Source organism: Nicotiana tabacum, chromosome 22 (assembly GCF_000715075.1).
Source record: "Nicotiana tabacum cultivar K326 chromosome 22, ASM71507v2, whole genome shotgun sequence".
NCBI classification, from domain to species: Eukaryota; Viridiplantae; Streptophyta; class Magnoliopsida; order Solanales; family Solanaceae; genus Nicotiana; species Nicotiana tabacum.
Window position 1 is genome coordinate 40024625 of NC_134101.1, and position 15583 is coordinate 40040207.

A 15583-nucleotide genomic window follows, 5' to 3' on the forward strand; every position below is an offset into this window, starting at 1 on the left:
GCTCATTGTATGATTCGTCTTGGTCAAACCTACTATCATCTTGCACAAATTGTTCCATACGATTTTGCACTTGTTGACCCTTTTGCCTTCACTTGTTCACCATCATATTGACACCTTTCATTGCATTTACCTGTTGAAGTTGAGCTTTGGATAATTGATTCATTATAGTGGTCAACTCGGCAATTGTTTGCCCATGATCATGCAATTCTTTGTGTAGATGAATCACATTTGAATCACCTTGAGAAACATTTGCTCTACTTTGCCATGCCGATGAAGTATCCACCATTTCATCCAAGATTTCACAAGCTTCGGCATATGGCGTTGTCATGAAATTTCCACTGGCAAGTTGGTTGCCCACACATTAATTGGTAGTGTTGATCCCCTGATAGAAGGTTTGTTGAATTATAGCCTCAGTCATATCATTATTCGGGCACTCTTTTACCATGGTATGGTACCTCTCCCAAATCTCGTGCAAAGGCTCATTGGGTTCTTGATTGAATGCTAGAATCTCATCCCGAAGAGTAGCCATTTGCCCGGGAGAAAAGAACTTGTCAATGGATTTTTCCGCCAATTTATCCCATGTATGGATGGAATGGTTTGGAAATCTTTCTAACCAATACAAGGCCTTTCCCCGTAGAGAGAAGGGAAATAGCCTCAACCTTAGAGCATCCTCGGAGACGTTGGTCTGTTTACTCTCCCAACAAGTATCCACAAACCCTTTTAGGTGCTTGTATGCATTTTGACTCGGAGCCCCGGTGAAGAATCCCCGTTTCTCTAGCAATGTAAGCATCACATTGGTAATTTGGAAGTTGCCCGCCCTAATGTGAGGCGGGACTATTGCACTTGCATATCCTTCATTCGGCAACACTCGGTGTGGAGCCGCTCTTGGTGGATTTGGGGGTGGAACGGGAATGCTGTCTTGAGAACCTAATTCAATTAGTAAGATATTTAGGAATGATAAGGTGTGACGTCTATGGATATATGTATAGAGATTAAAAAATAATTTGGTGAAGATCCCAGTTGTGTAGTCTATAAGGCGAAGATGGAAAGTTAAGACTCTTAAACTCTTGTATAACCCGTAAAACCAAACCCTATACATGGTCGGCCTCGTCTATTTGCTTGAGGTTCAAGAGGAACCTCTTCAACTGTGTCATCTTCCATGTCCACATCCCCCAAAGACATGTTTCCGAGAGGATCATTGTTGAGAGCCATTTTTGTACCTACGATCGATTCACAAAAAGGTTAGTAACCCAGAAGGAAAAGAAGACAAATCACACACAAAATCAAATATATAGCTAAATCCATTTTTAGCTCCCCGACAATGGCGCCAAAAATTAATATCGCCCAAATTCATACCACTGATTGGGATTATGAAGCGGTAGATGCAATTGAAATTTCCCAATGTGAGTCGGGGTCGATTCCACAGAGAGTTTATATTAGATTAGGTATATATCTAGACTAGGTGTATGACGTGCCCAAATTACACTTCCACATAATTGATTTTTTCTTCCTACTTCTAAAAAGTATACTATTGTTTGTAAATGAAAAGCTAAGGAATGATATTTTTGGTATTGTTGTTTTTCAAGTTGATAAAAGATCTAGGGATGTGAATTCCACCTAGGTGGTTACCTAATGGGTTGTGGGATTAGGGGTATGTTGTATTGGTTGGGGTGTAATATAGCAATCAACACGCGATTACCCACTCGATACCTCTCGGTAGTTTGAGTGGTTTTGCCCAATTTGGCTTTCTCAAGTCCAAATGGGTAATTCACAAAACCGTTGATATATGCTCAATTCAGGTTTTACTATCTCTAGATTCAACCCTTTAACTGGGGATATCAATTTCTTGAGTTCACCCCAATTTCTTGTTAGCCAAGTTTTCCTAGACTTAGTCTCTCTTTCTCAAGTAGAGACCGAGTCAATTAGGCATGAATCACTGTTTGCAAACATTAATTCCTAAATTCAAGCAAGAACTAGGCTAAATATCATACACCCAACCTTAAACAAGCCCTAAATCAAACACCCATTAGATACTCACACTAGGGTTGGATCACAACCCTAGCTAGAGATTTAGCTACTCATAGGCAAAAATGAAGAAACTAAGGAAGAAAACAAGATTAAACTCATAATAGATGATAAAGGGATGAAAATCCAATGTTAAAAATGATAAACTAATACAAAGTTTCCCAAAGAAGTAAAGAAAAAATGGCTATCTACTTTCGGGAGTTCAAACCTTGACCCAAATTTGACAAAAAGATCTATTTATACGTAGCTAAAATTACCGGACAAAATTTCCCCTGCGGAGATTGTGCGGTCGCACAATTATGTTTGTGGTCCACACTTTAAAGCTGGCTTGACAGGATGGACTTATGCGGCCGCACAATTCTGGGGTGCGGCCGCACAATTCTGGGGTGCGGCCGCACTTCTTCAGATTTTTTAGACCGCACATTTCTGAGTGCGGCCGCACTCTTGGACTTGAGTTGGACATGAGAGATTTCTGTGGACCGCACATTTATGAGTACGGCCGCACAATAATAGTGTGGTTCGCACTTCTTCTGGGACCCAAAATACCATCTCTCTGAACCTCGTCTTCTGCGGCCGCACAATAATTGTGCGGTCTGCACTTTGCGAAGGGAATTTGTTAGTGGTTCTTCATAGTCTGCGGCCGCACACAGTATTGTGTAGTCTGTACTTTGCTCTTTTCTGCTTTATTTTGGTCCTTGTCCAATTTTACTCTTTCTTGAGTTGATTTTCATCTCTTTGGATTATTTCCCAATATTCCTTCAAGAGAGCACATTTCATTAGTTCTCGAGAATACCTTTAAGAATTTTTGAGCTAAAACAAAAGTAAAAGAGTGCAAATAAGTGGTCAAAATCTCTACTTATCACCGGCCCGGAATGAGGTCCAGTCACCATCGCTATCGTATATGACTCGGGGGCATCGGTCCTCGCCCCCTTATTCTTTTTCCCGGCTACAGAGGAGCGTCTTCTCTTTGGTTGTTTGTCTTCCAGCCGGGGACTCCGTAAAGAAACATTTGCTCTCGAAGCAAGCCTAGAGCCACCTATTCAAGTAAGCGCCTCCTGAAGCAACCTCGCTGCTTCAGCAGGATTATCCAAGACATCCTCCTTAGGAACAGCAACAGAGCCCGCGGGTAGACCTAATTTCATAGACAAGTTAAAAGGGATCAATCGGGTTCTTCACTTGAAAAATTGAAACAAGATGAGTTTGAGTTACCATGATTCTTGACCTTCCACCCGTATTTAGGGGCCAGTTCTTTCCACAAGCGAGCCTCGGGCGTCGTAACATCCAAGATATTTTGTACCCACCGGTCCAAACCTTTAATCACTGGTGGGATCCATCGAGTTGTTGAAACAAACTAAGGATGGAGGATCAATACGGCTATAGAAAAATATTTAGTAAAAGGAAATACTAAACAAAGAGCTTACAAGTACGGTTCCAAGCGGTCGGAAAGGACAAAACCGTTGTCGGAATAATGTCGTTGGTGGCAACTGTAACGAACAGTTCCATCCACCCACGGTCATTGTCATCATCCATGCTAGATAATAAAGTATGGTGGCCACACTTGCAGAGGTTTATCATTCCCCCGCGGAAGATTTTGGGAGAATAGAGACTCATCATATGAGCTAAGGTTAGTTCCTTTCTACTTTCCTGGCACAAATGCCGAAGGCAAGCAACTGTCCTCCACACATAAGGGATTACTTGTGCCAAACACACTTGGTAGCGGAGGCAAAACTCCGCAATCACGGAGTCAAGATCTCCGCTCAAAGAGAACGTTCCCAAAATAAAGGGATACATACGTGTAAACATATATAAACCCTCTTTGGGTAGGGTGACTCGCTCTGACAGATCAGGAGCAATAATTTCCAAGTGATGGAAGCGACAATCTTCCTTCACATCAGGAATGCTCGAAGGACGTATAGAAGAAGAATACCTGCTAACAGCCCATGTACGAGAGTTAGCAGTAGGGAATTTCTCTACGAAGTCTTTTGTGGTAATAAGACTTCTAGGGATGATAAAGCCCACATTTGGAGGAACAGAGTCCTCAGCCTTGTTCGTGTTTTTTTTTAAAAATCGGTATGTTTTGAGGAAGAATCCATTGTATGAAAGAATGAGAAGGTTTTTCGTTTGAAGAGAATTAAGAAAAGGTGAAGAGGAAAATGCGAGTTAGATAAAAGAAGCTTGAAAAATTATGAAGTATAAGGGAGGAAATTGATACGTATAAGTAAAAATTTTGGCAGCTAAATTCATGGCCATGATTACCTTGATAATCGGCAAAAGTTGTACTGAATCATGGGACGACGCGTGTTCGAGGCATTAAATGCAGAAAGACATGCGTCTAATCAATCGTCAGAAGCCTACAGAGGAAATTATAGTAATTCCTGCCAAATAAGTATTTCTACTAACTTTCCGGTAACACAAAGTCATATCACCGGAAAGCAGGGGGACTATCTATATAGGGTAAAATATGCTATGACATGTGGCCGTCCGAGAAAGGGACACGTGAAACCCAAGACAGAGGGATGGCTAAAGACCGAAGGCAACTGTTTTGTTTGTCACCGGAAAGAATAACGCTCATAAAGATGTGATAAATGCTCTTTTCCCAATAGCATTTAATAGAGAATATTCCATGACATTAAGAGCAGTTAACCGTTACAAAAAATTTGATATTTATGTTCACCGTTATATTTTCATCAATGCCCCTCATAATTGACATTAAAGAAGGACACGACCCTAGGATCTTCTTCATAGCTATAAATAGTGAGCTCAATTGTCATTGTAAAGGACACGAATTTTCTGGCAAACTTATGTTATACTCTATACTAAACTCAATCCAATCTTATCTTCTTATGTCTTGATTTCTTTGTTGTTGTGCCCGGAAAACTTGTTCCCGGAATTGTTGCTTCTGCTGTTTCGTCTATATTCTAAGGCTAAGTATTGTGTAATTCTTCGATTATTTATTTATTTCAGGATTAAACTGTATCATTTTACGGGTAAACATTAAGTAAATAATTATTAGCTAGTCCTATTGGTCAGTCAAGAGGAAGTTTTCTAGGAATAACTACCGGCCTGATGTATCGATGCAACTTACATAAGATATTCGTCATCTCTAGACCTAAGTAAGGCTGTCCAACGGGATGGGCTCATGTTAAACAGGACACGGGATGGGACGGGATGGCCATTTCGTCCCGTTTATCCCGTCCTATTTCGTTCCGTTTCATCCCGTCCCGTTCCGCCCCGTCTTGTCCCGTCCCACCTGTCCCATCCCGTCCCGTCCGGCATCCCTTTTTTTTGAATTATAGCCATTGGGCAACAACTATAATTATAAAAATAGCCGTTTCCAACGGCTAAAAACGGCCATATTTGGCCCCCACCCCCACCAAAACACCCCCCATCCCCCTCCCCCAAACTTTTAATATAATCCCTAAGTTTATTAAATTATACTTTGGCTCTATTTTCTACTATAAATACCCCCATCCTTTTCATTTTTTCCCACAAAAATAAATCATTCTCTCTCAAATCTCTTACATTCTATCTATATTATTATCTCAATTTTCTCGCAATCAAGTGATAAGTTTCAAGTATTTGGACAAATTTTTGGAGCAATTTTCAAGCTTCAAATTAATTCGTCAAGTATTTGAAGTAATATTTTGGGCAATTTCTTCAAGTTTCAATATTTATCAGGGGCACGGATGATATAACAGATTTTGATTCCTCTATTGATGATGAACTTGATTCTTATCTTAATCAAGGATTGGAAAGTATTAAAGACGAAGAAGGCAACGAACAACTTTTGGCATGGTGGAGGGAGCGTGGCAAGGCATTTCCAACACTTTCAATAATGGCCCGAGATATCCTTGCTATTCAAACATCATCAGTAGCATCAGAGAGTGCTTTTAGCACGGCAAGATTTCAAATCGGAGATCATAGACATTCATTAGCGGAGGATAGCCTAGAGATTTCCGTATTATTCAGAGATTGGATTATTTCAGAAAGAAGAAATCTTGGTTTTGAAAAATTAACCACTAGGGAAGAACAATGTCCGAGCGATGACGGCATGGAACTCATGGAACATCAATCAACATTGTCAATTCCAGAACAATGTCCGAGAGAAATTATAGATAAGTTACAACGAAATTATATAGGAGCTTACAAATATTAGCATGATAATTTGTAATTGGCTACTAAGAGGCCTAGTTCAAACAGAACCCTTCCTAGAAGGTGGCTGCGTAGATTAGGTGCTCTTCAAAAGAATTATATTTGTATGTGAGATTTGAAAGTTCTATTAAGAAAATAAAAGGCTCTAAGCGTTGAATTTTTTTTATGAATTGTCTTACACTCTTACTTAGCTACTTAATGGCTTGAAATTATATTAAATAAATTATAACTCTATTATAAATTTATAATTACTAGAATATTTCATTACAAGTCTTTTGTTTTAATATTTTAGCCTCTCTACTCCTTCGGGGTAGGGGTAAGGTCTACGTACATACTACCCTCCCCAGACCCCATTAGTGGAATTTTATTGGGTTGTTGTTGTTGTTGTTTTGTTATTTTAATATTTTATAATTCTTTACTTAGTTTTCTAATTTCCGTTTAATTTTTAAGTTTATTAAATAAGTCAAAAAACTAGATGTTGCAAACTTTAAAAACTTAGTCATTGTCAAATGAATATCCATTGCCAAACTCAATGCTTAAATAATTTTTTTTAAAAACGGCACTTAAGGCCCGCGAACCCGTCCCGTCCCGTCCCTTCCCATCCCGTTTGTTAGCGGGACGGGATGGACCTACCATTTCGTCCCGTTTGTTCCGTCCCGGCTAAATATCGTCTCGTCCTGTCCTGTCTCGTTAATTTTGTCCCGTCCCGTTGGACAGACATAGACCTAAGATAGAAATAATTTTTATTATGTGACTTTAGTGTTACAGCAAATAAAGTTAAAAATATACGTGATTGACCCAAGAAACTGTCTAGTCTCTAGCCACACTAACAAATGGCTTCAGATGCCAGGAAATTGACTGGAAAAGGGAATTGGAACAAAGACTAACAAAAAGAGACACCCAACGGATCTCTGCCGTATAATAGGCTGACTGGAGATTCGGGCAGTTAAAGGTAGACAACGATATCCATGAACGACGATATTAGTTTCAGTATGTTTATCATAGCTTTTTATTCTTGTATTTTCAAATATGTTTTGAAAATATTTTTCTTGAGCTGGGAGTCTATTGAAACAGTCTATCTGATTCACACAAGGTAGGAGTAAGATTTGCGTCACCCCACTTCCTCCAAACCCTACTCGTGGGATCACTGGACATGTGTTTTTGTTGTAACGGAATCCGTGGACAAATTTGACTGCATCCGTTCTTTAGGCCTCCCTCCAATGAAAATATATTGGCCCAACTATTCTTCAAAAGCCCATATATTATGCCTCATCCATTGGGCAATCAACAAAGGTAGATATGGTATTTTTGGAGTATCACTGGGCCCTATTATTTTTCAAAAGCCCATTTTCTGTTTGATAAAGCCGATGGACTTCAAATGTTGATTCGGTTTTAGACGGCAATTTCAGACGACTCCATAACTTGCATATCTCAATCGTTTTCTACACGTCCAACTGTAAGTGCCATTTTCCTTCTCTATCTTTTAATGGTAAAATAGAAATGCCATGATTTTTACACAGTAAAATGTATCATAAGGAACATATGTATCTGTTGGTTAAATCTGCATAAAGTGCGAGTGTATTAATGCAGAGATTTCGTACAAATTTCAGAAACCACCCAATGCTCTTGATTTCGTAAAATATTATTAGAAAACTTTCCACCAATTAGTGAATATGAAACATGAAAAAAGCAGTTATCAAACTTTAAAACTTAATTTTTGTCATTCTAAAACACGTTCAAGGGCTATTATCCTAGTTATTTCACTTATAGTACTCCGTACTTTTTGTAGTTTTCTGAAAATTCATTTAATCTTTTGCAGAAAATGGAAGGGTGTATGAGAATGTAATTAAGGAGTGTCCTCTTTGTGGAATCTATTTGGTTTATAAGATGGAGAATGTAATTGGTTCATTGTTATCAGGGTTTGGTGCAATTCTGGGAAAACTTTTTGGTCATCCATTTGATTTTTTAGCCGGAAAGTCATGCAGGTAAATGTACTTAACCAGTCTTTATTTATTCAATAAAATAAAGGAAAAGGGCCAAATACAACCCCTTCTACTTTCGGATATTATCTACATTTAACCTCCGTTATACTATCCGTCCAAATTTACCCCTGCCGTTATACTATCCGGCCAAATTTATCCTTACCATCACCAAACTTTTTAAACTTATCCCTTGATCTGTTAGATAATCCAAAATCTCCCAATTTCATTTTATTTAAATCTTTTCTTCTTCTTGCTCCACTATTTTCAGAAATTACTATTGATGTGAATGCTAAAGCTACTAGACTATATAAATTATTCATGGATATTTTTAGTTACCATTGCACCCACTTCTCTTCTTGCGATAATGGGTTTGAAATTGGTTTAAAAATTTATTTATTTATTCAACCATATACACAGAGTAAAATTTTGGAGGGTCTTTTATTGTGTATTATATGCAGCTGCTCATCGTGTATGTATATGTATATAATCGAATATATATATTTTGTTATTGTCTGATTAGTATAGAGTTCGATCGACTGACTAAAGAATGCACAATGAGTAGACATTTGATTAAAGCAAAGTTGAATTCGACAATATAAAATCTCGAAGGAACTTCAACTTCTATCACTAATACTTGCAAAGTCCCTATACTATTGGTGCAACGAATTCATTAAAGTTGGAATGTTGTAAATACTTTTGGAATTTAGACAAACTACCTAATTTGGATTCTTCAATTTACTATACTTTGTTTGCTAACCGTTGTATTATTTTAATATTTTTTTCTCTTATTTTTTTTCCAATTATGAAAGTGGGTAAATGTCAACTATTTCGAAAATAGTGGATCAAGAAGAAGAGTAAGTGACTTAATTAAAATGATTTGGGAGATTCTAGGTCACATGACGGACTGAGGGGTAATTTTTAAAAGTCTGCTGATTACAGAGATAAATTTGGCCGAATAGTATAACAGAGGTTAGATGTAGACAAAATTCAAAAGTAGTGGGGTAAATTTGGATTTTTCCCATAAAATAATAAGGTTATATTTGTATACGGGATTTCAAATATTTTTCTATTTTTCTTTTCCGCTGCCTACTACCCCCACCCCCACCTTTTTTTTTTGAATAAAAAAACAATCTCTGGCTTGATTATATACGTACTGTTTTTTCAGCTTAGTATGCGGCCCGACATGGGATTTCTTCTGTTACATAGAGAACTTTTGCATTTCTCATTTGCTGAAACTGGCCATGGTCTCAATCCTATTCTATTTTGGTGAGTTTCTTAGTTACCAGCAGTGTTTTAAAAGGCGTGGGCGTAAGGCGGGGCGTTTTACATATGTCTTAGCAGGGCGTAAGCCCCATAGGTATTTAATTTTTAATATTTTATAAAATAATATAATGACAGTTAATATTTATAAACAGGTAAAATTACAACTTTTGAGAATTTGAGTATTATATGAAGGACTAATTCAACAAATTTTGTTTTAATTTGAAAAATTCTCTGGGGATTACTCCTTACTAAAAAAACGCGCTCCGAACGCCCGGGTGTACGCCCCGAACGCCCGGGCGTACGCCCCAAATTGCGGAGCGTATGCCTCTTGAAACTTTCGCCCCACACCATCGCCCCGGGGCGTTTTTGGTAAGCCTCGGTTACCAGATAAGTGCTTGTAAATATAGATAGTTGTCTAACATTATAGGCAATGTGCCACAATTTATTGGCAGCTCTTGTTTTATTGCTTCGACTGATTAATTAATTGAGTTAACTGAAAAGTATTACTCTCTCAGTTTTGTTTTATATGATACTTTTTTTAGTTTGTTCTTAAATGAAATAACACTTTAATATATTTGGAATTGATTTATCTTTAAACTTCCAATTATATCCGTACTAAAATGCTTTACATTATTATGACCATAGAAATCTCATGGCATGTTTAAGATTACAAGTTCGAAGGATATTATTGGTATATGGCGAAAATCTTTGCTTCTCTGTGAAACTTTATGCCCGATCAAATGAAGTGGAGGGTTAACATTTGGTCATTCATGGTGAAAGAAACATCGTTGGAAACAATATAACATAATTATCTTTTTGGTAATGCGCAGTTCTCTTGTTCTTGTATTTGCTATACAAGTTGGGCATATGTGGGTGCATTTGTCACTTGCTTTGCAGAAGTACATGGGCATGCTTCTCTACATGTTTTTCAGTCTTAGATTGTTGTTGCACTTTTTTCTGCTTCAAGCTTCAACACTTTCTTATCAAACCTCGGCATAAAAGGCCAAGAAGAAGACATCAAAGAGATATTGAAGGTGTCTATATTTCTAGTACTTTTTCAGAAGAAGAACAAGGTCAAGGAAGTTTATATCACAGAGCGTCTAGAAAAATTGAAGGAAGAAGATCAGTAAGGGATCAAAGGAAAGAGCATTTCAGAAGGTCTTTGAGGCCAAAGAATAATAAGATGCATCGACGGCGAAGAAGATAATGAATATTCTGTCACCTCATGTATTCTAATTGATTTTGTAGATTTTATTACAAGTGACAAGTCATCTTATTCTCAATTGGGTTAAAGTTTCTAAGTGGAACAAATCAGTCGAGTTAAAAAAAAACCTAAATAAACATTGTAATTCTCTAAGAGAGTCTAAGTATCATCTTTTTAGCTGTATATGCAAATTTCATATTTGAGCCTGGTAGTCACTCCATATGCATGCATACATGTAATTCGGGATCGGCTACATGAATACATATACTTTGTAGTATTAATTTTTTAGTCTATATATAGGTGCATTTTATTATATTCCATGGTATAGCACTATTCCATGGAATAGTGCTATTAAAAAGGATGATTGTCATAAATTTTGACAACTAATGTAAAAGTAATCGCACTATTCCTCTTATCTATATGTATGTTTTTCCGTGTGTATGTAGAGCATTATAACATGGTGCGTGCCTTTTTGAGATGTTGTGGAAGGACGATAAGCATAGCAACCAAACTTGTGGTCACTTAATTCTTGAAACGCTAGTCATTATTAGGAAAACGCGTAAATCAGACAAGGCTACGTACAATATACCTTTGTGAACTTAGTGTACCGGGTAATAGGCGTAAAGCAAATGAGCTGAAATGGAAGTTAATACACACAAGGTTTATTTTTCATTCACACACGGACAATCACATCAAGCAGTCATTATCCTTTTCATTAAGCCAATTATACTAACAAATCATAAATAGCTTAACTTTATCCTCATTGCAGAAAACTACAAAATCATTCTAGGATGACCTCTTTTAACTTATTAGTAGTACATACAATACGTAATATTTTACGACCCCACTTAAAATCTTGAAGCAGGCTGTGTCTGAGGAAAGATGATAAGAAACTTTTTGGATACTGGTGAAGGTGTTGAGGAAATGAAATTAAAGTGAGGGTCCAAGGAAAAGAGAATTAAGCTTTGTGGACAGCAGAGAGAGGGCGGCGGAAAAGTACGGCGTGGGCGGGCCACTTGCAAATTAGCCACCTTGTTTTTTTCCTTCCCGGCCAGTACATTTTGGGAGCATTAGTCAAAATGAAGACCTTGAAAATGATGTGGAGTTCAATATGTACATTTCACGTAGACACCTTTTAATTCTATCACTTCTTCCCTGATATTAGAAAGTCATGCAAAAACCCCACATCTGTTTTTTTTCTTTAAATTCTACTCACGAGTTTCTGCTCGTTCCCTTTGAACAATGGAGGAATTTTTATAATGAGATTCAAAAAAATTGCACTTGTGATCTAAATGAATTTGTCAACTATCGTTATAATTACAATAAAAAGCTATCTTTATATGTATGTATATGGAAAAAATTTAACACAGTAAAAATTTTCAAGGAGCGTGATTTAATTGAACCCCCTACATTGATTGTGGCTCCGCCACGGCCTTTGATAGGTATAATGGCAAACGGGCGGGTCGGATCGGATATGGTTCTGGTCGAAAACGGGTAGTGAAAAAACGGATAAATTATTCGACCAGACCCATATTTAATACGGATAAAAAACGGGTTAACCGGCGGATAATATGAGTAATTATATTATTCATGACTTCTTGAATATGATCACGGGAGAATTCTTAATCTCCTAAACTTGAGAAACCCCCAATTTGAGGCTTTACAAATGTAAAAGTTAAACTCATTGGTTATCCATTGATTACCAATTGGTTATCCATTTTCTAAATGGATAATATGGTTCTTATCCATATTTGACTCATTTTTAAAAAGTTCATTATACTACCCATTTTTTAGTGGATAATATGGGTGGTTAACTGTCTTTTAACCATTTTGTCACCACTAGGTATACGGATAAAATCCCACATAGAAGTTAATACATATGACTATGTGAGGTGTAATATTGAGAAATTTTTGAGAAACTCGTACGGACTTGCTCGAAATATACACTATTGCACCCTATAACAATACTATTATCCATCGGTTCCTACTCAATCTTTTCTTTTATTTGTCTGTTCGAACTTTTTCCTTACTTGAATTGATAAAGGGGTTTTCTTGAAAAATGAATCGAGTAATTAAGAGGAGCTCCATAGAATTATAGAAACACCATCTCTAGAGATGATGGTTCTCCGAAGAAAAGAAACAAAAGATACGACAGCTCTCAAAAATTACCACATCACTGTGACACTTTATTAAATCACGCTCCAAAGCAAACTTGCAATTGGCGTCGCATTTTATTTCATATGCACTTTTGTTATCTCAAGTCACTTATTTTTAAAGCAAACAGTCGATACTATGTTTCAAAACGTAGCCAAAACATTTATTATGATTCCAAGGAGCATGGTACAAATTCACTGTGTTAATCTAATACATTAAGTTGTATGGTTATTAGTAAGCTATTTACATAGTAGAGTCGAATGTCGATTTAAAATTGTTGGAGTTTGATAGAGCGTTTCTATGAAGTAACTATTACAATTTTACTTTTGTAATTCAAGAATGAAAAACACATACAATTCACTAATTCAGACATAATTACTATATTCTGACATGAATGAATATTTATAGTAAATTTTTCCCTAAAAACCTTACTTGAACGTGTCCTTGAAATTTATGAAGAATCTTTTCGCTCCGTGATTAGAGTCAACTATCTTACCGAACTTCAACGAGCTGCATATTTCCTTGACATATAACCACATCGCACTAAGGAAAAGTTGACAAAAAGATACTAAAATTTCCTAGATTAATTTGTCTAGTTCTCCTTTCCAATAAGCTTTATTCTTAGATTAACCATTAGAAAATATTTTTTTAAGAAGTTACTACTGTCGTGGAATATTTAGTAAAGCATTCAAAAATCGTTTTCTTCCTTATGAACAAAATCCAACAGAAAAGTCCCTACTGCTAAATATTTTGATTTTCTAATATCAATTTAAGGCGCTTTGATAAATGTTTTAAGTTGGAGTCTCTAAATTAAAGTGCGGTAGTCTTTTATTTAATCAGTTCTGAAGTATGAACATAAAACATTTTTTAGAAAAGTAAAGTTAGGACTTGTCTAGCTTGTCCTATTGTGTCAGACTATAAATATTTCAAAAACCGCACTTAATTGAGCAAAGGTCTCAAAAGGCTAATAATTTAGTGGATGAGTGGTACATGCCTTGGCATATTCTCTAGTCTCATAGCATTTTGTTAAATTTTCCTTAAAACTATCTAACAGTAACTTGTATATACTTTAATAGATATGGATTTTTTTTCATTTGGTAATTTTTAGTATTGAATTTCTATGTACAGAATTATTATGCCTAAATCCGAGTAAGTTTCTTTGCACATCATGCATCTCTTTTTTCAATTTTCTCCAACTATTAAAATTTGAGTATTGCTATTCATAATAGTAGAAGTGTAAAATTTAAGTTGTAATTACTGTGGTCCAGGAAAAAGAAGCAAACACTACATCCCTGCCATGCTCTTCTTCTCTAAACAGTAATATTTTAATCCGTCTTTTTCAATTTATGGCGACGGTATTCGACATGATACGGAGATATGTTAACTTGACTTGTGTGGAAATTTTTTAAACTATTGTTAAAAAGTTTAATTTGATAATATAACATATTAAAGTTTGTAGTTTGAATAGTTAAATTGATAAGGATTCTTAGAATGATTTAGAACCGAGCTGCGTCAAATTGGAAAAAGTCTCATATGATTTAGAATGGGAAGAATAATTGTCTAGTTAAACTACCAGTTATTAGGAGCATTTTAACTGAAATGTGCTAGGATTACAATGTTTAAATAATTTATGACGTCATACCTTAGCAAGCTGCACCCTACACCTTTCGGGGTGGCAGAGCAGGGGACTTCCCAAATAGAAGGTCTATGGTTCGAAAATAACTTGCATATTTTTTTGATTGAATTTGTCGCACGAAATTTGTCTAGTGCGATTTACCTTCATATATGATTAGCGGACTATTATACAAAAATAAAATTTATCTTGTGTGCACCCGAAGGATAGGGACTACCGCTTCCTTGTTAAAAAAAAAAAAACTGCACGCTACCCGATTTAACGCTATCTAATCTAAAATATGGCATACAATTATTTTCTTTTAATCGCTTGAAAAAATTCGAAGCGAGACCCAAAAATAAATAAAATGGAAAACAGAAGATGAAACGATAGTCTAGACAGGAACAGGACATGACCTGATTTGACACTAAATCAGCCAATCATATTAGAGGTTCACATCCGATCTTATCTTTGAGGAGAAATGGAACTTATGCACTATACGGTTGTGATTGTGAAAGGGGTAAACCGCTTCGACCAAACATTTGTTCTTTGTTCCTAGTGCTACAAATTGATATAATAGACAATAATTGAGACTTAACGAAAGTTCCACACGAAACAATGTGTTTTTCTTCCTGTATAATCCACCTACATCTGAAACTTATCAATTCGATTAATCCGAATTTACAAACATTCTAGACGATATGAATTTCATTTTTCTCATTACATTCTAGATGATATGAATATACCTTTTAAAACATTTTCTCTTCTCTGTCCTACGAGGCATGTTTTTTCTCGAAAACTAGTTTTAATGGGTGCGATATCTAGAGTATTGTATATGGGTTCATCGTAACCGAGTAACTTTTGTATATATTATATTGAGATGGTAGTTGTATAGGTCAAAATTTGTCCGAGAATATTTAAGACAAGATAACGTCAAAGAAAAAGTTTTCAAGCCGTCATCAGTCGAGGTCGACCAGGAAGCAACGGGTTCGTGGCCGAGATGTCAACAAGGGTCGAGGTTGAGCACAGTTTGTAAAGCTATAACGACTAGTTTTCGAAATATGATATTAAAAAGAATATTTTAGTGCATAATCTCTACACTTGTACTATTAGGGTTTGTTAACAAAATATCTCATATAAATAGAAAATGAGACAATGGTGTAAGGCACGTGACATTCATTTGATAAGAAC

The 15583-nt window shown here is 36.3% G+C and overlaps 1 protein-coding gene across 1 annotated transcript; it reads left to right on the forward strand.

Annotated features, from left to right (window-relative positions):
• Positions 1–7332: 7332 nt before the first annotated feature.
• LOC107802756 (uncharacterized) lies at positions 7333–10705 on the forward strand. The gene is made up of 4 exons (XM_075245053.1): positions 7333–7633; positions 7997–8162; positions 9325–9425; positions 10484–10705. The coding sequence occupies exons 2-4, from the start codon at positions 8065–8067 to the stop codon at positions 10627–10629; spliced, it is 345 nt and encodes a 114-aa protein (XP_075101154.1). The 5' UTR covers positions 7333–7633; positions 7997–8064; the 3' UTR covers positions 10630–10705.
• Positions 10706–15583: the final 4878 nt, after the last annotated feature.